Source organism: Streptopelia decaocto, assembly GCF_964273445.1.
Source record: "Streptopelia decaocto genome assembly, chromosome: 5".
In the NCBI taxonomy this organism is placed as follows: Eukaryota; Metazoa; Chordata; class Aves; order Columbiformes; family Columbidae; genus Streptopelia; species Streptopelia decaocto.
Genome location: NC_138659.1, coordinates 29859267 through 29882412, shown reverse-complemented (window position 1 = coordinate 29882412; position 23146 = coordinate 29859267). Strand labels below are relative to the sequence as shown.

At 40.0% G+C, this 23146-nt stretch overlaps 2 protein-coding genes and 2 long non-coding RNA genes across 5 annotated transcripts in view; 1 reads left to right on the top strand and 3 right to left on the bottom strand.

The window, feature by feature from the left end:
- Positions 1-1854, top strand: part of ST6GALNAC5 (ST6 N-acetylgalactosaminide alpha-2,6-sialyltransferase 5) — a 69840-nt gene extending 67986 nt beyond the window's left edge. The window contains exon 5 of the mRNA XM_082054721.1: positions 1523-1854. Within this exon, the coding sequence (XP_081910847.1) occupies positions 1523-1754 (232 nt within the window). The 3' untranslated portion in view covers positions 1755-1854. The remainder of the gene's footprint in view (positions 1-1522) is intronic.
- On the bottom strand, positions 1728-5437 carry LOC309440732. The gene is made up of 3 exons (XR_014184252.1): positions 5388-5437; positions 4922-5039; positions 1728-1837 (listed from the first exon to the last, which is right to left on the bottom strand). It is a non-coding gene; the product is annotated as an uncharacterized lncRNA (long non-coding RNA).
- Positions 5438-5713: 276 nt separating this feature from the next.
- Positions 5714-9084, bottom strand: LOC309440731. 2 transcript variants are annotated; one of them, XR_014184250.1, is made up of 3 exons: positions 8969-9084; positions 8165-8209; positions 5714-7606 (listed from the first exon to the last, which is right to left on the bottom strand). It is a non-coding gene; the product is annotated as an uncharacterized lncRNA (long non-coding RNA). The 2 variants fall into 2 exon arrangements; XR_014184251.1 differs by having other exon boundaries at positions 5714-7603.
- Positions 9085-10327: 1243 nt separating this feature from the next.
- PIGK (phosphatidylinositol glycan anchor biosynthesis class K) overlaps positions 10328-23146 on the bottom strand; it is a 68975-nt gene continuing 56156 nt past the window's right edge. Inside the window, exon 11 of the mRNA XM_082053773.1 lies at positions 10328-11526. Coding sequence (XP_081909899.1) covers positions 11410-11526 — 117 coding nt within the window. The 3' untranslated portion in view covers positions 10328-11409. The remainder of the gene's footprint in view (positions 11527-23146) is intronic.

The following is a 23146-nucleotide window of genomic DNA, read 5'->3' as shown; positions in this document are numbered from 1 at the left end:
AAAAAAAAAAATTAAATTTCTATATGAAGGGTATTTTGTACTTTACAAATACGTTTTTTCACTTTTTACTTTCTTATGTATTCCAGTGAGAATATATATAGTAAATTTAGAATCCATCTTATTCTAGAAATTATTCTGGTTTTGTAAGATTGATCACCGTGTTGTTTCACCAGGAAGCTAGATTGATTGAATTAAAAACGTTAATCTAGGGTACAAATGGAAAGCAGCAGCAATATCGTGCATTACCACTGCATATACAATATGGATAATGGTAAAATAAGGAAAAAAATAGAGAGTTGTGTAGGTGACAGAAGTACACAGCAAAAATAACGACCAGGACAGAATACTGACAGATTGTGGATGCATTCAATTGAAACTGAGCTTAAATATTAGCTCTTCAAAACGAAAATAATCAACTCTGTATTAGAGCTGACAGCTCTGATTCTGCATGAGATTCCTTGCTTTGTACTGCAGTTTAATATAGAGCAACTCCAAGGCTTCATATGGTCATATTTGGATTCACTTTTCTGCCACTACAAAATAGTGTGTTGGAAGCAACTGTGGAGATGGGTACAACTGGGTTATTCTGTCTGGGACAGCTGTCTCTCTTCAAATTTATGACAGAAACAGCTCTGTGAGTTCTTGTCAGCCCACAATGCCTGTGCCCAAAGTTAAAACATAATGGGTACGGCTTAACGTAGACAGTAAAACAAAAGGAAATTAATCACTCTGGCTTATTATAATACCCGTGTCTTTTGCAGAGTGTAACATCAAAACACTGAGGTTAGAACTGCTAAAATTTCCTTTATCCTAAATAACTAATTGGTCTTCAGAGTATCCTGTGTGTCACCACGAGTACTGCATCTCCTGCTGGTTAATGCCCATGGGCTCTCAAGGTCAGAAGGATACTACGGTTGAATGGTTTTAATTTCTAGCTTAGATACATGAACATTGCCATCGTAACATCAAAAAGAACTCATTTGTGCATCAGATGTTTGATTATAACCCAGCAGCAGCAGATGTGTCAGTGACCTGGCAGACAGGCCGGCTGAAGTCGTGCACTCCAAACCTCGAGCACCACGCTGGCGAAGTCCAGCTGAGCTGATGTGACGCAGATACCCACCTCCCCTCTATCCTCCTCTTCCCTTGCTTTCTCCAGTTAGTAAATGCCTCTGCAATGCTTTCTTACAAATCACAATCCAAATATAAATCTCTTTTAACCAGTTTGCTTCCAATTTCAGAGTAGTAACATAGCCCTGCAGCACTCTCCCTTGGTTTTGAGCTATTGCTGTCCTTTATTTAACCGGGAGGAGGGGATTAAAGGATTGCAATAGAAAGAGCAAAGAAAACACCTTTGCCCTGTGCCAATTTATTAAATATGCAAGAAGAATACAGCAACCTAGAAATTTGGTTTAACTGGGAGAAAAAGTGGATTTAAGCTCATCAGCTTATTAAAGATAGCATCTTTTCAATCAGTAAAAAAGAACATCTCCGGCTTCCATCTATTTTCTTACTTCCACAGGGATCCTAATCATCTTTCAGTACCTTATCATTACTACGAACCTTTGGGACCTGATGAATGCACAATGTACCTTTCCCATGAGCGGGGACGGAAGGGCAGTCATCATCGTTTCATCACAGAGAAACGCGTGTTTGAGAACTGGGCGCGGACATTCAACATTCACTTTTTCCAACCAGACTGGAAACCGGAACCACTCACTGTACATCACCCTGAGGTTAAACCGGTGGTCTGAGGGATGGATGCACAAGATGGGAATTGCAGTCACCTACTGTACCAGCCTTTGGGGTGCTGGAGCTGCTGGGACAGCGGGGCAGCCTAGAGGAGAAGAGAAACGGGATTTGCAGCTGACAACTGCAGCAACAGGCAGGAAGTTCTGATGAAGGAGAAGCGCATATCAAGAGTACTTTCTGTCAAACTGTGCATTAATCCAGTATATCGCCTTTTGGGGCCACCTGACTTCCTGTATGTGTATGTGATTTGTGAAGAAACTCGAGTATCATTAATGGATGGTTAACTCATTATGGTTTTTTAAAATACAATGCCACTGAATTTTCATAGTGAAAACTTACGGTATTTATTTAATGGAGGTTTTTATGCAACCTAGGCCAGTATTTTTCTAATTCACAGTTATGTGGTTGTTTATCTTTCATAATCTTTCAAATCCAAAATGAATATTGCTGATGGTTTGAAAGGCCTAGCTTTTTATTTATAAAACTCGTTTGAAAAGTATGATTCTATATAGCATGTAATTAATATTTGATCTGGAAATGTTGCATTTCTTTTAAAAATTTTGGGCGCTGTTCCAGCCTAAAGCCTTTAACAGCGAGAATGGTCCCATGTGCAGATCTAGCTAACTTTACATTCCGACATCTCATGTTAATATGAAAATGATAGTGAAAATTCTGTTTGATATTAATGTGCATTTGCTGCTGTGCTATCAAGCTGCTGTTTTCTAATAAGAGGTGGGAGGAAGGAGGGAGGGCAAAGTTTCTCCAAAGAAGCCACTGGCTCCAGCAGCATACTTTCCATTCAGAGAACAGCATAAGGCTGGAGGGTTGTGTTGCTGTTTTGCCTTCTGTGGTCCTGCAAGAGGCTGAAGGAGCAACGCAAACCAGGCAACAGCTGCTTGAAACAACACGACCAAATTCCTGAAATCCAGAAGTTACGCTGCTAGGTACTACAATACCAGCCATACTAGCCAAAAAGATCACAATGCTGCACCTGCAAAAATCTCTGCCTTTCGCTGTCCCGAGATCATCGCTGATCTCAGAGATTTTGGACTACATTGAAGGTGAGATGTGAGGAGAGTTCCGTGAGTACAAAATCATCCCCTTTAAAAGAGCGAAGTTACACTCGTGGGTTTTTTGGTGAAGTACACGTGCATGACGAGTCCCTGCTGACCAGGGGGACAGACAGTGCTAGTGCTGTATATGGAACCTCACAGTGTGAATTACCGGGCTACATTTGGCTTGTGAATAAAGAAGATTTCAGTAACAGTCTTATTTTTCCTTTTGCCTCAAAAATATTGAATCTCTCATTTCCGTGAAGTAATCAGTAGGAGTAACTATTGCATGAAACATTATACCTCAGGTGACAAAAGGTCTCTCTCATTAGACGCATACTAAAGCTAGAACAAAGATATAACCTTAAAAGGTCTAAATCCAAGAAGCTGAACTTCAGAGGTGATACGTAGAACTGGCACCAAACTCACTTAAAACCCATGGTCTTCCTCTTTCCAAAACTGGATAGCAATAGCTGGAGCTGTCCCACAGATAACCCAGTTCTGGGGGAAAGAAAGTGATCTGCCCTGTCGGGGGGCAGAACAGTGTTACCCCTGTAACACTGCCTGGACCTCCAAGAGCATCTTGCTGCAGCCCCCTCCCCACTAGCGGAGAGCAAGAAACTGTGACCTATTTTGCCTTAAAGTTACCTTCCTGGCACACACCACTCAGCATACACACTGAATGCAAAGCTCTACTATTGCCAGTTGCTTGTAACCTGTCTCTTGTCAGCTGGTGTTTAACTCTCCCCCCTTTCAGTGACTGTTTTACTCCTTCTGCTTGAATTCACAACATTCTACGAAGAACAGAATGGATTTTGAACTAGCGGAAATGCAAATATCCCTTTCGGCATGTGTCCTGGGGTGTGTATCCAGCATATATTGCTCAAATTGATGAACTCTGTCAAATTGATTTACAGCTCATTTCTAATGCGACTGCAGGAGATGGCACAGATTGCAGTTGGTCCTCTGATGCCACCATCCCTTTGTTATTTTGTTAGTGATATAATAATAAAAAGATCTTTTCATTCTGAAATAGAGCTCCTAGTTTCTCCATTAATCGAGGGCTGCAGGATGTTTATTCTAAATGTTTAGTTATGTTATTGTTAAAAATAGATCGTTTTAAAATAGATTACACGGACCTACTTTCAGCATTGAGTAGAAACACAGGGACTTGCCAGACTCTCTTGTGCTCCATGTGCTTGGTACCTGTCTGCAAGACTGGTCAATACCAACTGATTTTTACCCAAAATATCTCTTAAGGAGGCAAGGACACAATAATATAAATTTAGCTGGAAGAACACTGGGAAATGGGGTGAGTGGAATCTAAACACCAATACCAGTGGATCAGATGAAGCATTAACAATGCGAAAAAGAAACATGGGATAAACTGACATTAACTGTCCTAACAGAGTGAAGCTAAGGATTGTAAATAATCCTTCTTCAGTTCCTGTTAATAACTATGTGTTATTATCACCCTAACACACATCCAGTCTTTTAAACAAAACAAACACAAAACTCACTTTAGTCTCATCAACGTCCTATGAAGTTTCAGCAAGTTCCCCAATTTAATTACAAAAAGTATGAAGGAATATTTTCTAAGAGTAATTCACACCTGCGTATATAAAACTCACTGCAAAAGGAATTTGATTAAGCCGAGGAAGCAGTGAGTTTTAAATAGGATTGATCATGCAGATTTATGTGGAATATAAATCCAGTCCAAAAGCACAAGTTGTAAGAGTGCAAAAGTAATGTAAATAATTTTTAAAGTGCTGCAATTATAATTTCCAAATTACTAATGTATTTTTTCTACAAAAGCACAATTTTTGAACTACAGCATATCCTGCTACATTTCTGCTTGAAGTGAGGTTTTATGGCCTAGTTATAAAACAAACAGATTTATGATAGCAAATGCTGTCAGACCGGAGATCCATAGGACAGGTAGGCACGGCTGCCGTTCTCTGGTTTATGCTGTCATCTTATACTTTTCACTATATTTTGATCGATTCATGATCTTCAGTGCATATCATTTCACATATTAAAAACTGTTGCAAAACAGTGTTCACACACATCAGCAGTTTTAAGATCTATGTTACTTTAGTTCTGGACTCCTTGCATACCTTATGCGTTCATGCTTTGCTTCATCAGAGTAGCTGTTTTTCATCTTGAAGAACCGCAGCTCTTACGCCGTGAAACACGCAACTGGAATTGAGAGTGATAAAGAAAATCTCTCTGCGCCTAGAACAGAAAAATGCGACCGTTGGTTTGTTATTTTGGCACAATGGTTGCAAGATGCCCAGCTGACAGCATGACAATACAAAGCAAAAACACCACGCACTGTGAGAGAACCTTCCATGCAAAGTGCTGAAGCACCTCAGAAAGACAAGTTAATACTGTTTATTCCTTACCCAGAAATAGGAAAGGGGAGGCTAAGAAACTTAGCACTAGATTTTAGCAGAGATTCAGGCCTGCCAACAGCTACTCGTGGCTCTAGACAGTAGAACACTCAATGGCAATTTCAGATATTATATATACAAACACAAAACCAGAAGCATAAATTGATACGGTTGTGCAGGAGGTGCTTACCTGGGTCTTGTCCTGCAGTATTTCTCAGGCAAACTTCACAGGAAACTGATTTTTACCCAAAATATCTCTTAAGGAGGCAAGGACACAATAATATAAATTTAGCTGGAAGAACACTGGGAAATGGGGTGAGTGGAATCTAAAGAGTAAGGAATAAAACACGGTTTGAACTGTCTATCGGTGCTCCCCTGGAATACAAAGATCAAAGGCTGGAGCTGACAGTGGAACGTTGTGGCTCAGTAGCAACAGTTGTCCTGCAGAAGTTTCAGTGTTCTACAAATCTATCACATGTGCCATGAAAACTCTTGAAAAATTCTGCAAATCACCTCTGACTAATGAACGTTATTTTATTTGATGCAAGGAGATGTAATATCGTGTTCAATTAAAAACATAGCTGAGGGATAAGAACCAAAACACATAAGGAAAGAAACAGTGAAAGAGTGCTGGTAAGACAACAACATGTAGCGCAAAAGAGAAGGGTGCACGGGAAAAGTACAGAAACCTTACAGGTAAGGATACTTCAGTTCTCCTGGCGCATCAGTTAATACTGATAACTGCTGAGTGTCCAGCTGCCTCCTGCAAGCCCATATCACATCTGTAAGATTTTATAAGGAGAAAGGAGAAGGAGGAAAACCAAAATGGAAGACAATCTCTTTTTTTAAAAAAATAGGAAAAGGCAGGAGTCTAAGATGGTGAGAAATTCTTCTGTACTGAGGCAGAAAAGTATGAAAGTCAAAGGACGTTTTATAGACTGGCTGTAAAATGGCTCTGCTTATGCTAAATACCATTAAAATCACTAGATTGGTAAATGTTTTCTACTCTGACTATTACAACAAAACATGAAATGTCAAATGACAGCCTTTGACCACTGCCAGGACGGAGTTCCAGCATCAGAGTGGACACAAAGCTGGTGACTTTTGTCACGGGTGACTGCAGAGGAGGCTGCGTGGCAAACACGGGCGTGCGGACACGGGCTGTGTGCGGCGTCTCCGGCCCCTCTGCGGTGCCTTCCCGGGGTGGCGGCCAGGGAGCTCACAGCTGTCACAGCACACGTGGAAGACACTGCCTTGTGTTTTCTGTCCAACACCAGACCAAGCCACGGAAACCACTCAGCAGATCATCAGCACACAGCGCCTTTGTTCGCTGTGGAGCACTTGGACCGGGTGTTGTCTTCAGAAATGGGGAAGACAGAAAGACAGGGAACTACAGACACGCCTTCCATGAGAAGCACATTTCCCGGTGGGTAGTTTGTTTGGTTTTGTCTGTCACCACTCAAAAAATGCAAAAACTATTATGCTCATTATTGTGCAGAAGTGTTGAAGTGATGGTTGAGAAGACACTTTCATTATATACACTGCTATGTTCTGTAGTTCGTAATTTTACAGATAGATTAATCTTGCGGGTGAAATATTTCATGCTTGTCCAAAGGTGAATTAGTCTGGAAGCGTGATAAAAATCTACCAGGTGACACACAGCTCTGTGACACTGACTGAGCTGGAAGATCTGTACACAGGGACACTGAGTTTTCTGACACCTCAAATCTTTGTTCCCAAATTGTATCATATACAAAAAGGTTGTCATCTCTCCAAATGCTGCAGACTCCATGAAATATAGCATTCCCACTTGGCCAATCGCATTCCACTTCATCTATTTTTATCAAGTCCAAATAATGCTGAACTTGTAGAAGCTTTTCAGTTCACAACAAAACAAAGTAATGGATCAAATCTATTTACCAGCAACTGGCAGCACCTCATTTACCCATCTATACTGAAGGGGTAATTAGCTCAGGTTTTGGAAGTCTTCAGACCAGACACCTCTTTTTATTCCTTTCCCTCTAAGGATCCATCAAAGAGAAAGAAGCAGCTCTCAAGCTTCAAAAAAAGCCTTGTATGACATGCTGTTGGTATCAGGGTTGCCAGGGCTGCAGACCTGGGCGGCCTCAGTGTGATGTACACTCCTGCAGATCTAGATCTCTCTTACATGTTGAGGAATACAGCACGACACCTCCCTGTCCTTGTCACTTCCTAAATCCTCTCCACCCATGATAAATTCACAGCTGAATCTGGTCTTCAGTCCGTCACAAATCATTGATTTAGTACTACATGCAACTCAGCTCTGCTTTAGCATGGTGATGCCCATCTGAAGGCACCTTAGGCCACGAGATCCGTTCACTCACAGTACGTTTTGTGGATGTGGTACCAGAGAGTGGAAATCCCTGACTGCTGAAACAGATGAAAATAGGCTCAGTTTGCAGATAGTCAGCAACAGAATTAGAACCAGATCACATTTGCTTTTCTATAATCAATAATGCAAGACCAGTTTTCAGGGGAAAAAAAACGAGTGAAAAACTAAAGAAAAACAAAACCCAAACAAACCAATAACAAACCAAACAAACAAACCTCACCACTAACCACAAGCCAAAAACCAAGTCCACTCTCTGGAAGAGAATACACTTTTGATAACAATATTTGTAAAGATACTTTTGGAGTCTATGATCTTTGCTTATGCTAAGAAGACAGCATTTCGTGGTGACAGTCACATAAATATTAAAAGCTTTATCTGGCGTACACTAACGAAACACTGATTTCTCATCACTGCTCAGGCTTTTTCACCGAATATTGTGACAATCTCGCTTTTCAGTCTGTTACAGAAGCATAGCATGGTCATGCAAAACAGCGTTCTCAAATATAATAGACACAGCATTGCGTAGACATTTCAAAAATCAAATGAAATGCCGAGACATGAGAGAATGTGTGAGTAGGACCCCACTGTTAACTTACCATTTCTTCAGGTCAATAATAGTAATGAATTTGCAACAAGTGATCCTGAAAAAGAGCTGAAAAACTGAAATGACATGACTGACTTATATTTTTATCATCCACAAGTGTTCCAAACAATGTCTATAAAACCCATTGAAAGACCTGTCAATGCAGTTACATAGCACATGGTGCAGAAATGAACGTACAAAATTGTGCAAGCATGGGGATGCTTAGTTCACAGACCTATCTGCGCAGACTCAAAAAAATGCTGAAATTTAATTCTGCTCTAGAAGTTTCTGTGCAAAGAAGCACCAAGAAACTGCCCTCTGACATGTTTTCTGGATCATCCGCGTAAAACGGGGAAAACATTTATAGTGCACAAGCCCATTGTTTGGCCTGCAAAACACAAATGGTTTGTGAGTGAGAATGACCTGGCTGGTTCCCAGAGCCCGGATCCCAAACTGAGTTTGAAGGGCTCTCAGGGAAAATGCAAAGATTACCAGCCTTAAATAAAGAAATAAACAACCCACAATGCATTACAGACAGTTCTGTGACATTTCTATACTTGCTTGCAGACTGTAACTACTCAAGGAATAAGTTATCACAGTATGGAAAATACTGTCTCATAAGTGTAGCACAGGCAACTCTACAGTGACTCTGTGAACCATCTATTTGAGCTCGTCACTTTATGCATATAAAAAACGTTAGAAATGCCCAAAGCATAGTTTGCTGCATTCCAGTCAAATTGTTCTCACTTCAATTTAATCACCTTCACAGGCACATTTCTAAGTGTTTCTATTCATAAATCGCATTTTAATAACCCACCTAATTGCCTCCTTTTCCCCAAGCAGATACGCTTTTAAAAAGAAAGCATCTTTGGTGTCTTCTGCTATTTGCAAAATTCTGCTGAGTTCTGTAGATGTTTCTATCACGTCCTGCAAAAGGTGCTGAAAGAGGGAAAGAGGAAAATTGAATAAGGCCTGAGGAGTCTGGGTAAGTGTAATTGCAACCGAAGCAAGGAACAAAGCTCTATCAACTTCACTCTAACCGCTTTTTAAAGTGTGACAAAACTTGCCAATAAATATTTGATTAAAAATATTTGTTACAATTGAAAAGGAGTATCAAAGGCTGGATTAAAAAAAATGAAAGATAAGTAAATCCTCTAAGAAATTCTGTAGGATACATTTCGATACCATGTCTACACATTTCTATAGTGTCTCTCTGCATTTCTACACAGTCTGCCTACAAAAGACTTCAGTTGACTGTTGCGTTAGAAGTAGCTGAGTGGGAGGAAGGAGAGGGCGAGGTTTTCTGATTTTAAGAAGAGTCAGCATTGTATCAGATTTTGGATACAAATTAATTGCTTGTGAAGGCTGCTATCCAAAAAAATATCCCCAAAACGCAACACCTTGTGAAGAGGTCCAGATACCCAGCACCAGGGAGGCTGCTCAGAACCCTTCAACTCGTCCCTCTGCCAGGGAAGCCCTTTCAGCAAACAGAGCCTTCATCTCTCACATTAAGTGACCTTGTTGTTGCAGGGGATACCTGTGCATCAGTTATACCAAAACTTCTCATCGGCAAACTGGAAAGAAATCTCTAGTATTATTTATCACAGAATAACAGTTTACAGAACTACAGGGACAGTGGCGTAGAAATGCTTTCATTTTAAACATAGATTAATTCCTATTCCTGGTGCTTAGCACACGGCACTGAAAACAATCCCCACCATTCACCAAAAAGCACAACAAAGTTCTCAGTACCGTGACTTTATACTGAGGTAGAGCTGTAGCTCCCAACGATGGATCATTTTGTACCTCTATCCTCTCCAAGCCTAAAAGATGTTTGAAGGAAAAAATATAAGGTTTTAAGGCTCAAGAGATGCACTACGGTGCTGTTTGTATTGCTGTCTGGCACCAGGCCTCGCGAGCAGCTGGAAGGCCCAGTGGCTGCCGTGTCTGCAGCCCCATCACTGCGCCCTGACACGGTCCCTACCCAACCCGAGGCCGCGATGCCGCCATCAACCTGAAAGAGAAGAAAAAAGGACACCAAAAATGCGTAAGCACTCAGATTTGTATGTTCTGTGCAATATGAAAGTGCTCGATACAATATTCTAAGAAAAATATATTGGCTTGGATATTCTGTGTGATTACAAGTAAGTCCTAATCACTTGGAGAGACACGTGTCTAGCATGTACACCATGTATGCACCACATAAGCTTTATTCTGATTAAGCCAGAGAACAGGTTCCACAAGCACACGGCAAAAGCTCCTCCTTGCTGAGAGACTTGTTGCTATACATGCACAGACTTGCTCTTCACTGATATCAGTATGTGATACAGACAAACCCCTTTTAGCATACATTCATCAGTAAATGTCCAAGAAGAACAAATCAATGTGACAAAACAGAATGTACAGATCCTAGGTGACAAAGCTCATTTTCCAACGGCTCAGAAACTACAGAATACAATAGTACAATTCATAACGTTTTTCATCCTGATGCCAGAGTCTATTTTCTTCTGTGAAAATATCCAGTGCACTGAAAATCCTGAAAGCACCCAGCTCCATGTTGTATGGAGTGAAAATGCAATACCTAGGAAGGGTTCCTTAGGAACAACGAGAAGTCACCTTTTTTGGGGCATTTTTTGAAGTAGATTCAGTGAGGTCACATACATTTTTGTTTCACCAACTCACAGAATCCCAGACTCAAAACTGACTAAAGCGAAAGGGCTGATGTAAGGGTTCTATTTAACAGGAAAGAAAAAAGAACGAGCAAAAAAAAAAATCAATTTAATTTTTTTGTGTGAAGAAAGCTTTCAATATGTCATGCCAGAGTCTGCAAAGTGGCTTAAGGTTTTATGGATAAAATGACGCCTTAAATAACATTCTGCACAATGTCTAGTTCTTCAGTGATTACTTCCAAGATTTAGTTTGAAGTACGGGGGAAAGAATTTGCCCATTTACAATTCACAATCAATCTCAGAAATTCTGTTACTGTGTTTAGGTCCCTCCTCTTTTTTTAAGTTTAACCAGAATGAAAAATTGCTCAGAAAAGCATTAAAATGTGTTTATAACAAGATAAAGTAAATAAAGTATATCATGAAAACCATTTCTTAGACTTTTCAGAAACAGGGGCAGAAGAGACGACTTCAGAAGAACTTTTAAAACCAAGATCTCAACACTTCTTCACTGCAACCATAATAAAGACATAGAACTCAGATGACACCAATGAATCCAAAGTAGCAGTCACTGCAATCATCTTGCCTGAATTCAGAAGACGTGTTTCATGTGCTTGATTCCATATGTTTTGAAGAAAACCATGATGATTAGTGCCCAGAGTCCCAAAATGAATCCTCCAGGAGGATGCCAGTCCTTTTGTTTTGGTTTCTGAAAGAAAGAAAACCAAGCAAAAAGAGAAAAACAAAGAATCCATGCTTAGTTTTCACATTAAACAGATGCTGTGTTTATCCAGTGCGGAAAAATGAAAAGCCTTGCAGTAGAGAAAAAAAATACCAATAATCTGCATTTCTTCCTTAAAGCAGAAGCAGCATTGTTGATGTGCTGGAGAGGCCGATGGGAGCTGAGCTGCCGCGCCAGTCGGGAGGGCAAGTACCACGAAAAGGCCACTAGAACTGTGCCTGAGACACCACTTCAACAGAGCCTGGCAATGCCGTGGCACACGTTCAAACTCATTGGTTTGGACAGAATTTCTCCTTTCTGGACTCATGTTAATACAAGAGGAAAATGCTGTATGGAAAACACTTCCTGCAAGTGAAAATGTGGAAGAGAAGTGACAGTGTTGTTTTTCCACTACCTAGAGTGTTTTTCTACAGTTCCTTTTGTACTCCCAATTATGTGAATAAACAGATATCTAACCACATAGGAAGCTGAGATTCATTATTACAGGAATATCATAAACCAAAATAGGATTGTTTTTAATGTCAATCACATTTCCCAGGGGCCTCATTGAGTCTAACAGCCTTTCCTTAACATAGAAATACATCCTGCAATTCAAATACCTGTTCCTTTAATATTTTTTTCCATCTTCAGCGAAAAGCAATACACTGCAAGGCCTTTTCTGTCCCACACTTAGCAGCAAGACAAGATGAAACTTGTCTGTCCACGTCTTCATCATGCTTAAAAAACCTCAGATACTCCATATTCAGCAAGAAGTGGATTGTAGAAGATAAGAGCTGCTATGTGCCCCAAGATCTGCTTCTGAGGCCAAGAATAAGCTGAAGCTATAGGAATGGAAAATTTTAGTTAAGAATATCTTAACAAAAATATCAGAATTACAGTAGTTAGAAGTATAACTCATGCCTGTGCCTTGTCTTGCCCTCAGCAGGTGTTTTAAGGATCTTCTAGGCAGACAGAGACCATTCACTATTACAACAATAAACACTGAAGTGCTTGCTGACTTTTACTCCTGCCTTGCTGAAGGATTTGCACTATTTTGTCCTTGTATAGAACGAGGCACAAGGGGCAGAGAGTTTGGTTTTGTTGCATTGAAGTCAAATCTAAAATTCTCTTTCTGCCATGTGAATAACTATTACAAAAGACGGTACTGTTTCAATTTCTGCGTGAATCTGTATAGAGAAGCTTGTTGTTTTCCACTAAATGTACCAGGTGGCTGGTGAACTTTAATGCAATAAGGAACAATTTGCAGCGTCTGTTCTTTCCAAACAGCTTTCCTATCAACAGGAAAACAATGTTTGTTGATTGCTCAGCTCCCATTTGCTAAGCTACATAGTTTTAGCTTTAGGATTTTTCTCTAAGTACCGTACTTGTATTTAAAAAGTATAACAAATAGCCATGTCACCTGAGACACAAGAGAACTTGGTTCTCTGAAATATTAATGATTTTACTCTGATACACGAAATCACAGAACCAGCATTATAATTTACATTAACAACAACAAAACCAAGGATATGAGCAGAGATGGTGTCTGTACAAGCAAACCACTCTATTTCCTAAGCAGCGCTCATGAGGTGCAGCGTTGGTGTGATGTGCCACCTCGCTGATACCCGCCAGCCACGCGTCTCCGTATCAGCACCTCGGCAATGAGCTCTGTGTGTTCAAAGGGCTGCCAGCACTCCTCGCTTCCCAACACAACTGCGGGTGACACTTCCTTGTTTAAATCCTCCTAATTAACCGTAACTTCGTATGCATATTGCAGTGCCTGTTTCATCAATCTCTTTGTACTATCAATCTTCCCTTCCTTGGATCTCGGACAAATTCCTTACCACAAAGTGGCACCTGACCCTTCTAGACAAATGACTTCAATTTGCAGTCTGTGACACTAAAAGCCTCTCTCCTATTTTGTATAGAACACGTAATTTAATTTCTTTAAAGAATTTATATGAATAAATATTTATAAGGTGATCTATGAGTATGGTTTTACATTTTGTCACGCCAAGTACTGAAGCCTTCATGGAATTCCGCAAGGAAACAGAGGCCAGTGCAGCAGCGGCTCCACACTGGGAAATCAAGGACACACGTACAGACGGTCTAAAGCCACAGGATGCCATGTTAAAATGTGAATGATTCAAAACACATGAGAAACTATACAAGAGCTACATATTTAGTCATCTTAAAAATAAATTATCTTAATGAGAAAGATTTATAGACCCAGAAATTGAAATCTACAGATAAATATTAAACCACAGTAAAAGGGCAAAGAGATGCAACTCTATTCCAGATATTTAAGTCAATAGCGAGGTTAATTGAGCACAAAATTATATTGAAATCTGCCAGTATTTTCCAGTAGGGGCATACAGACATAGAAACCTTATGAATACCTAAAAGGGGATTATAAAGATTCCTATTTAAAGCTTCAAAGTATACCTGTAAGAGCTGAAATACATAATTTTCATTAAATTGACTTGATAACAGATTCCCAAGGAAGTCCACAACTGACAAATTCATCCTTCTAAAATTTTAACAAATACAGCATAGAAAACTTCAATAACCACTCTTTGTCCCAAAGCAGCAAATGAAAAAAGTCCCTTTACAAAAAGCTGCATTTTGCACCCCCGAATGCAATTTTTGAAAGTCAGGCATTTTCTCCACTTGTGAGAAAACGCTGAATGGACAGAAAACATTAATTCTGTGTCTTAATTATGCCTAAATTGATGTGAGAATGTGTACTATTAAAAGACCACAGATTGGCTGCAGTACTTAGAAACTACGCATAACTTCCTCACATTTGGGCCTGATCTGGAGGAGCAGAGGCGGTAGCGCTTTTGGCTCAAGTTACTCTGAATTTCATTCTTGTAGTACCCACCTAAGAACTTACTATACCAAGTACTGCTTAAGTCACTGACGTGTTTAGGTTTTGTGACCTATGCCACAATACAACCCCATTATAAACGCCCTCTTCAGCCCTACAATAGTAGCGGTAACACATAGGTGAAAGGCGCATATAAAATGGTACAATGTGTCATGAACAACTACATTTAGCAGCTTAGGGGCTAGTCATTATCGAATTGCTGGAAATTCCAAATTAAAAAGGTAGGTAGCTAAGCAACAGCAAGCCTCCTCCTGTGAACAGTTTTCTGCTGTACACTATCTAGTTCTGGTAGACTCATTATCCTGTGGAACTTAAAACCAGTTAATAGAGAGTTGCTCCAAGTACTGTAATTAAGGAGAGAATAAAAGTGTATTTTCAAACTGGATGGGTCTGTAGGGACCCAAATGGAAACCATTCAAGACTTTCAAGGAAGGTGTTTCAAAAAACATGCAATACTCGTTACTCCAATTAAAATGAGTTTTATGTAAAAAAAAAAAAAAAAAAAAAAAGAATAGAAAAGTATTAAAGCTAAAGTGGTAATTAGATTAAGAATGGTTTAATTTTAAAATGTTACATCAGAATGGAAGATTTAAAGCATCACGTATTAACATTTCACATGGAAAACACTGTGTTAAATATCATTATAATCCACCCCTACAGTCCTCTTCCACTGGAACTCCCTTTGCATTAGTGTCCTCAATAGGGACCACAATACAGGTATGGAAAGCTCTGGGTTAAACTCAGAGCCCACATTTGGATGGCAGCGGTGGAGAAAGCAATGCATACGGTCGGGAATGTAGGAATTCCCAAATGGAAAAGGGATACACAAATTCTTCAGTCTCCTCCAGCATCTCATTCCAAACAGGGCTTTAAGAGAGTGGGAAAATCATCATCCTTGTTGTGGGGGATGTTCTCCCCAACCTGGGGCAGATGGTGTGTATTTGTACCACGAGTGCAAAATACCCGTATGTAACTGCACAAAAATAAAACACTAGAAGCGCTTTGTTCCAACAAGTCCATTAAAGTGGCAGCTATCATATTTCAACTTAATCCCAGCTTAATTATCTCCATTTAAATGAACATTTCTACTTCTCCCATTGCAACACTGTCCCAGGCTGCCCAGGGAGGCTTTGGAGTCTCCTTCTGTGCAGACATTCCAACCCGCCTGGACACCTTCCTGTGTAACCTCATCTGGGTGTTCCTGCTCCATGGGGGGATTGCACTGGATGAGCTTTCCAGGTCCCTTCCAACCCCTGACATTCTAGAATCTGTAATACTAATGGTTTTCTTTCCTGTTTCTTAAGATACCTATTTTTACGTTAGGGTCTGTGTTAATGACAAGCACAGAAAATCTAAAAGAAGAAAAATCCAAGTTTCAAGGCAGGTCTTTGAAATCCAAGGCCAACCTCAGATCCAAAACTGAAACAACCCACCTGCTTCTTGTCTCAGAAACAAACAAACAAACAAAACCAAAACAAGCAATCAAAAAAAACCACAAGCAAACAAACAAAATCATCAAAAAAACCCAAAACACAACAAAAGGAAACAACAACCAACTGATCTCAAACTGAAGGACAAGGGAACCCCTTGGAGAAGCCAAATTCTGCTATGGAGTACAGTGCACTGTGCCAATAGCACATGATGTATTTCCTAGAGGGACTTCGTAATAATTCAGGTTTACTTGCAATTTAAAATTTCAAACTGGGTAATCCTCTCAATTCCTATGACAAAGCACACAACAAAGTTTAATTTCAGAATGAATTTATATGTATCACAAGCAAATCACAGCACAAAGTATGTCCTCAAAGCTTTTAGTGGAATTACGCATTTCTAATTTGTCAGTTACAGTTTGGATTTGGGGTCTTTGCAGGGGATGGGGGAAATCAAATGATTTCAGCCATCTAGTAATAGTTTAATCCTCTTTTGTGCCCACAGCAAGATCAAAGTCCTAAGAGAACTCCAACATAAACGGTGCCTCTTAATCTGCAAAACAATTTAAAGCACTTTTTTCTACTCTCCCAGTTTGTATTTATTAACCACAGTGCCATGATTACTGATATCTCCAATATTAACAAAATAACGAAGAAAGTTCACTCATCAGCAACAAAAACTCATGGAGGATACAGGAAAGAACAGTAGTTAAACTAAATTAACATATCAATGCCAACAACTGCATTTTAAATATTTGCTTTGAACACTGTGTAATCACCGCAATATAAACTACAACACTGCTATAATAGCTTTAGTTTTTCATTTCCTTCTAAAATATGTCACCTATAAGGGCTTTTTAGAAATTAACTTCTACTTCAAAAATGGCTGCTCACTTATTATTCTTTACTTCCAGTGTTATCTCTCAGCATTGCAGAGCACTTTAAAGCGCTTTTAGTGGTTTAACAATTATTCATTAATCTTCCAACCTGTGACACAACACATAATACACTACTTGTAATCAAAGGAAGCTTCCCCAGCACCTGGGTCCCAGCGCAGTTTCATTCCCGGAGCAGCCGGTGCTCAGATGAGCGATGCCCACCCAGCAAACGCAGCAGGGACTGTACTGGGGGGCCCAGCCAAGGTGTGACCTGCTCAGCTACCAGGTACACCATGGAACTCAGGTGTGCCTCAGGGTGGAGATGGAAAAAGTCACAACATAAAGGTGTATTTAGAAAAAAAACCAAACAACTGGCTACATCTATTTAATATGAAGCAAATTGGGTTTTATTTTAATCAAATTCATGCTCTTCCATGAAGCCATTCATTATTAGAAGGGGGGTGGTTAGTTGGTCGAGAGAGGTTCTCCTGCCCCTCTACTGTGCCCTGGGGAGACCACACCTGGAATATTGTGTCCAGTTGTGGCCCCTCAGTTCCAGCAGGACAGGGAACTGCTGGAGAGAGTCCAGCGCAGCCACCAAGATGCTGAAGGGAGTGGAGCATCTCCCGTGTGAGGAAAGGCTGAGGGAGCTGGGGCTCTGGAGCTGGACAAGAGGAGACTGAGGGGGGACTCACTCATGTTTATAGATAAAGGGTGAGTGTCAGGAGGATGGAGCCAGGCTCTTCTCGGTGACAACCAATGATAGGACAAGGGGTAATGGGTGCAAACTGGAACACACTTAAATGTGAGAAGAAACTTGTTCCTGGTGAGGGTGTCAGAGCCTGGCCCAGGCTGCCCAGGGGGGTTGTGGAGTCTCCTTCTCTGCAGACATTCCAACCTGCCTGGACACCTTCCTGTGTAACCTCATCTGGGTGTTCCTGCTCCATGGGGGGATTGCACTGGATGAGCTTTCCAGGTCCCTTCCAACCCCTGACATTCTGGGATTCTGTGATGATCATTACTTTTCACAAAAGGGCACCTAAGTCCAAGCAAATATATGAATTATATTTGCAAACAGGAAGCTTCATGCCACCTGTAGCATGCAAAATAGAAGATGAGCAGCTTAGTTAAGAAGGTATTCAAAATGTGGTCACTGTTACTTTGAGAAGGATCCTTCTTTGTCTATATGTTTATATTTAATAAATTTGAACAAGAAAAATATTATTAGCAAACACAAGACTAAGGACATTTAGCACACAGTGCCATGCCACAAACAGAAAGAGAAACTTCCTGAGATCCTTACATTAAAGGGGGTCAGAAAATGACAAAAAATGCACACTAGCAAGGCAGACCTCAGCAGAGAGGACCTCCAAAAGCTATCAGATATAAAAACAACCCACTTGCTGCTACCCAGGCTTTGGGTCAAGCAGACAGAAACAGCAGCTGCAAAGAACAAAGGAGGTGAAAAGGGTGTACGGAGGCTGCTAGAGGGATGAAGGTATTTTGTAGTCACAAAAATTGTGTAAATAAGGCCAACCTGCTCTCAGAGCATTATTTTTCCAAGCAGCATGCCATGCTCCCTCTCCACCAGGAAAATATTATCTTTAAGTCTTCTATGGTACAGATCTGGTTCACACAAATACAAAGTCGTGTTGCCAGTGGAGCAGAACCAGAACCAGTGTCTCAGCGCCGCAGAGACGAGGCAGCGTCTGCGTTACTGCAGGTACCGGCCCGGCCTTTCAGCACAGCATCCTCCTTGGAAATCTAACCTGGATTGCCCAGTGTCTCTCTGGACCACATGGTGAGTCCATACAAATGCTCTTCAATCAATATGCTCTGAGGCAGGTTTTTTTCTTAATCTCATAAAATTAATTGTATGCCTTAGAACTTCCATTATGAAGTATAATTTTGATCACCCAAATCCAAATGAAGTTGTTTGTTTGTATGGAGAAACCATGATGCTCATAAATTATTATGCTATTCCTTTCAAAGCAGTAGTGATGCTTCTAACCACACATTTTTTTCCTGGATATCCCATGAGTATCTGTTCATTTATTTCCAGGTGACAGACTGTATTAACAACAGATGTTAGACAACATTAGATCTTATACTCGATATGCCATATTGAGTACAAGATCTAATCAAATACCTCAACAGCTACATTTTAAGAAACTGGAATCCAAATAAATATTCCTTATGCATGCAGTTTTTACTGCTCATTTTTTAAATCTCTACAGCTGTAATTTTAAAAGTTCTCCTTTGCCCTGAGCTGTGTGCTACATTATACATGTGTGCAGTAGAGCTCCACATCTTCCATCTCCAGCTTGCACAACACAAACCAGCATTACATCTAAGAGGCAGGAATGAAAAAGTGGATGGAGAAGCAGGGCTGAGGCAGAAGGTGCCTGCACATTTATATGAGCAAGATCAAATTTGGCTGTGTTTTTATTGCAAAATATTTTCATTTTTGGTTGGAAAGCAGTGTATTACAGGTGGTGACAGATCGATCGGTTTGTTCCCCGCCACCACCCAGCTTTAAAGATGATTGTTGTATTCAGTAGTTTGTGCACACATATGCCAGACAAGTATTCCCACCCAAGTTTATGTTGTACGTACTCTCTTTGTGAGCAGAAAAAAAGGAAAAAGAACTATTCTGAAACACCAACCTCATACTTTTGGCTATTCTAGCTGTTACACAAACTTGAAAACAAATCATAAAACATGGACACAGCAGTGATACACCTACACCAGAAAGCCATTTCTATTACGCTTGGTATATCAAAGAACAAGGAGTCCCAGAGAGCAAATCCATTCCTGCAAGGAGTTTTTGTAGGCAGCTGCCATTAAGAAAGAATGGCAGATTTATGGTATCATAACTACTCACTGTTCCCACATGACATTTGCATGACACAAGGTCCATCAGTCAATGCTACAAAGACCATTTGTCTGGTAGAACAAATGAGTGTAGCTGAGTACAAACCCTCCCAGACTACCACAGGTAACATGTACAGTAGCAACAACTTGCTGAAAGATAAAACCACAGATGGTCTTATCTAGTAGCAAAGCGCTTGCACCTTTCGTGCCTACCAGCTAAACGAAGCACAGGTTACTGCCCTGTTGATATAGGACCACGGAGCCGGAGGGACGGCCGTCAGTGTGTGGGGCCTCCCAGCCTGGGGCTGGCGATGGTGGGGGGCACACACTGAGCGAGAAAGCCGGGCACCGCAGAAGGGATCACTTGCGCAAAGCTGAATCACAACCTCGGGTAAAGAATTTGCACAGAAGTGACAACGTGGGATGCTCTTGTCTGCCCGATAGTGTGAACACAACTGCTCCATTACTGGAGTCTTCATTCATTTACCCCTTCCATTCATTCTTCAAATGGAAATGATTTCGTCAAATCCCAACCTTTTGAATTATTTAGGAAAACAATTCTAGACAGAGCACCAGAGAGCAGCCTGCCAATATCTCTATCTCTGGCCATTCATCAGTCCTGTCACGAGCCTGTGAGTTCCACTGCCGTGCTCCTCACAGCATGCTATTGCAGAGTAAACAAAATATAATTAACTTAACACAAAAAAAGCACCAATAACACCTCGCTAAGTTTACGCGGTTAAGTGGGATAAATGGGTGAATATATTTGGAGCTAACAGAGCCTTCACCTGAGGAAAAGCGTTCAGAAAGGTATCGCAGCACTGCAAAATACATCAAGTTAAGATTGATAACATTTTTATCTTTTCCTTATCAATGTGAGCTTATTGGCAACAGCTACTTTTTATGCTGCATAAACTCAGAAGAATTATAGTCGATAGAGAAAAAAAAAAACAAGAAAACTGTTACTGCTAATTTTACTACTCACTGAAATACCATTTAAATAAACACTGTCTATCAGAGAAGCTTTCATGGGTAAACAATAAAAAGTAATGATTAATAAAAATGGTACAAGGTTATGTGAGAAATGAAAACGTTACGGAACACTGAACTGACACCAGAAAATGGAATTAAATCTTGCATCTTGGACAACCTACTACAATGTACTTTGTTCATCTCCTTTATTTAGAAAGGTCCTGATTCTGTTTATATTTAGTGACAGGTAACACAAACTAAGTCAAGTCTTACACTCAAATTAAATATGTACTTACACACACACAGACTAACGCTGTTTCTATGCCCAGTGCAATCAGTACTAAGCAATAAAATATGGAATAAAGACTAAGAAATACCTTGCCCTTTGCAAAGGATCTACCAGCATCCCCTCCTTTCCCTCCACACACACACATCCATGCACGTGCTTGGCTTTCTTTTTCCTCGTGTTATTATTCCACAAATACAAAACACCAGAAACCTATAAACTAGAGAACTAATTGAACAGATGCTGACCCTCCTGCCCCTCGCAAAAACTGCACAACTGTGTTGTATGTTTAGTCGGGTAGTTCCAGTTCACAGCTTTTGGGGAGAGCGGAGCTGAGGAAGAATTAGACCACTCCAAGGTACAAATGGAGAGAAACCAAACGTGGGTCTTGACAGAAGCCATTCAGTAGCATCAGGAAAAGTGATAAAGCAGGATATGCTTCACCCCTGTCACACAGCACATCTCTGTATTTCATCCGTTTCTAGTGCAGACAAAGCCAGAAGAATTCTGAACAAGTCAAGCGTAATTTGGGGATGCCAAAGGTAGCTCCTTCATAGCCCAAGGAGGCTTCTGCAGGAAAATTAGCTGAAAGGTAGGAAAGATGCCCTTTCTCTGCATAGAAAAACAAAAGTCTTACTAACCAATGACCACCCCGGAGTATTGGTTACTTCACATTGCCCAGTAAGTCTCATTCCAAACGCAAAGCTTCTTCCACCAATGACTCCTCCTGAAGAACAGCAAAACTGATGGCCAAAATGAAAGCAATTCTAGAGCAGTATTTCTATTGTTACATACTGAATTTGCTAAAAAAAAAAAAAAAAGTGATTTAATTTACAGTTTCTTTTAATTAGGGAAGTCCTAAAGCTTGTTTTAGAACAAGCAGAACTACTACCCTCAGTAAGAATTAACAAAATAAATGCAGCAGTAGCTCTTCATTCCATTATATTTTCAGCTTTTAATTTAGCCTAAAAGACAATGAATAAAGTCATTAAGTAAATTTTTTTTAATGTAGCCTTTTACTGCTACTTTTTACTATAATAATAATAATAATAATAACAACCCCAAAATTCTAGTGCTAGGAATTACTTTCTCACTGAGGTTTTTGTGGGTTAATTGTCTTCATCTAATATTGATATTTGGTACTTGGATGTAATTAAGAATAGGGGAACCATTCTTAGAATACTATTTCAATCCATTAGGCAAATTTTCTCACTGTGATATGAAAATTTACATATACTTAATTAGCACACCTACTTCTTCTGAGCCTAAGTGCACCTAAGCTATCTTTTATGATGGCCCAAGGAAAGAGAAAAAACAACCCACAACACATCAATTATGTCTCCACTCAATTGTACAACTATTTTAAAATGTGTGAACAGTTACGACAAAATTGAAAAATTACCATAATAGGCTTTTGACACTTCCCTGCTTAAGAAAAAATTAATTCTAACTCCCCGGTTTTATGCAAAGCCTTTATAATTTCTCTAATCGCGAGTTCCCATGACAGAGAACACAATACTTTCAAGTACAAGAGTGCGAGGCTTGGCATCTTCTCTGTTTAGTTATGCAGTTTATTTGAGGGAAGTCTAAACCGCTAAGCCTCCCTTTGTGTTTCATATAAGCCTTCCTCAGTGGAAATACAAGTTAATTTCAGTAAAATGAAGTTTTAGGAAGAATGTATTCTCTTGCGCAGAAAGCTTCACTAAAGCAAAGCTTTTTCAAATGCAGCATCTGTTTCCCGAGTTGCTCTACAACCTGTAATAAAAATAAACTAAAAAGAAACAAAACTTTTAAAAGATACATTCACATGTGAAACATCACAAACATAAAAAGAGCCTAAAGGAGTAACTTATTTATCGGTTTACTGTATGTTTTCCAGTTTCATCTTGCATTGCGCATGAAAACGCTCTACCAATGTAATGAATTAGGGTATTCTAAGCGTAAGACATTAAGCATCTTCTGTTTTATTAATGATAACTATTATTAAAACCTACTGTTTATGTTGCAAATCAACTATATTGCTGGTATACACCTTCATACACAGTAAGGTGTGTGGATCACATACTAAATTCACAGAGTTATTTCATACATTTCTCTGCCCTCAACCACAGCTGAAATATCTGTATAGCAGATATTATGCTACAGCAGCACATGGTATATTATGATGCCTACAAACCTATTAAGGTCACAGAAAGCTTGTGCATATATTTGGTCTATTCCCATGTGAGGCAGAGGTATATTATTTGCATACCATTATGCACTGAAAACCTATTCAGTT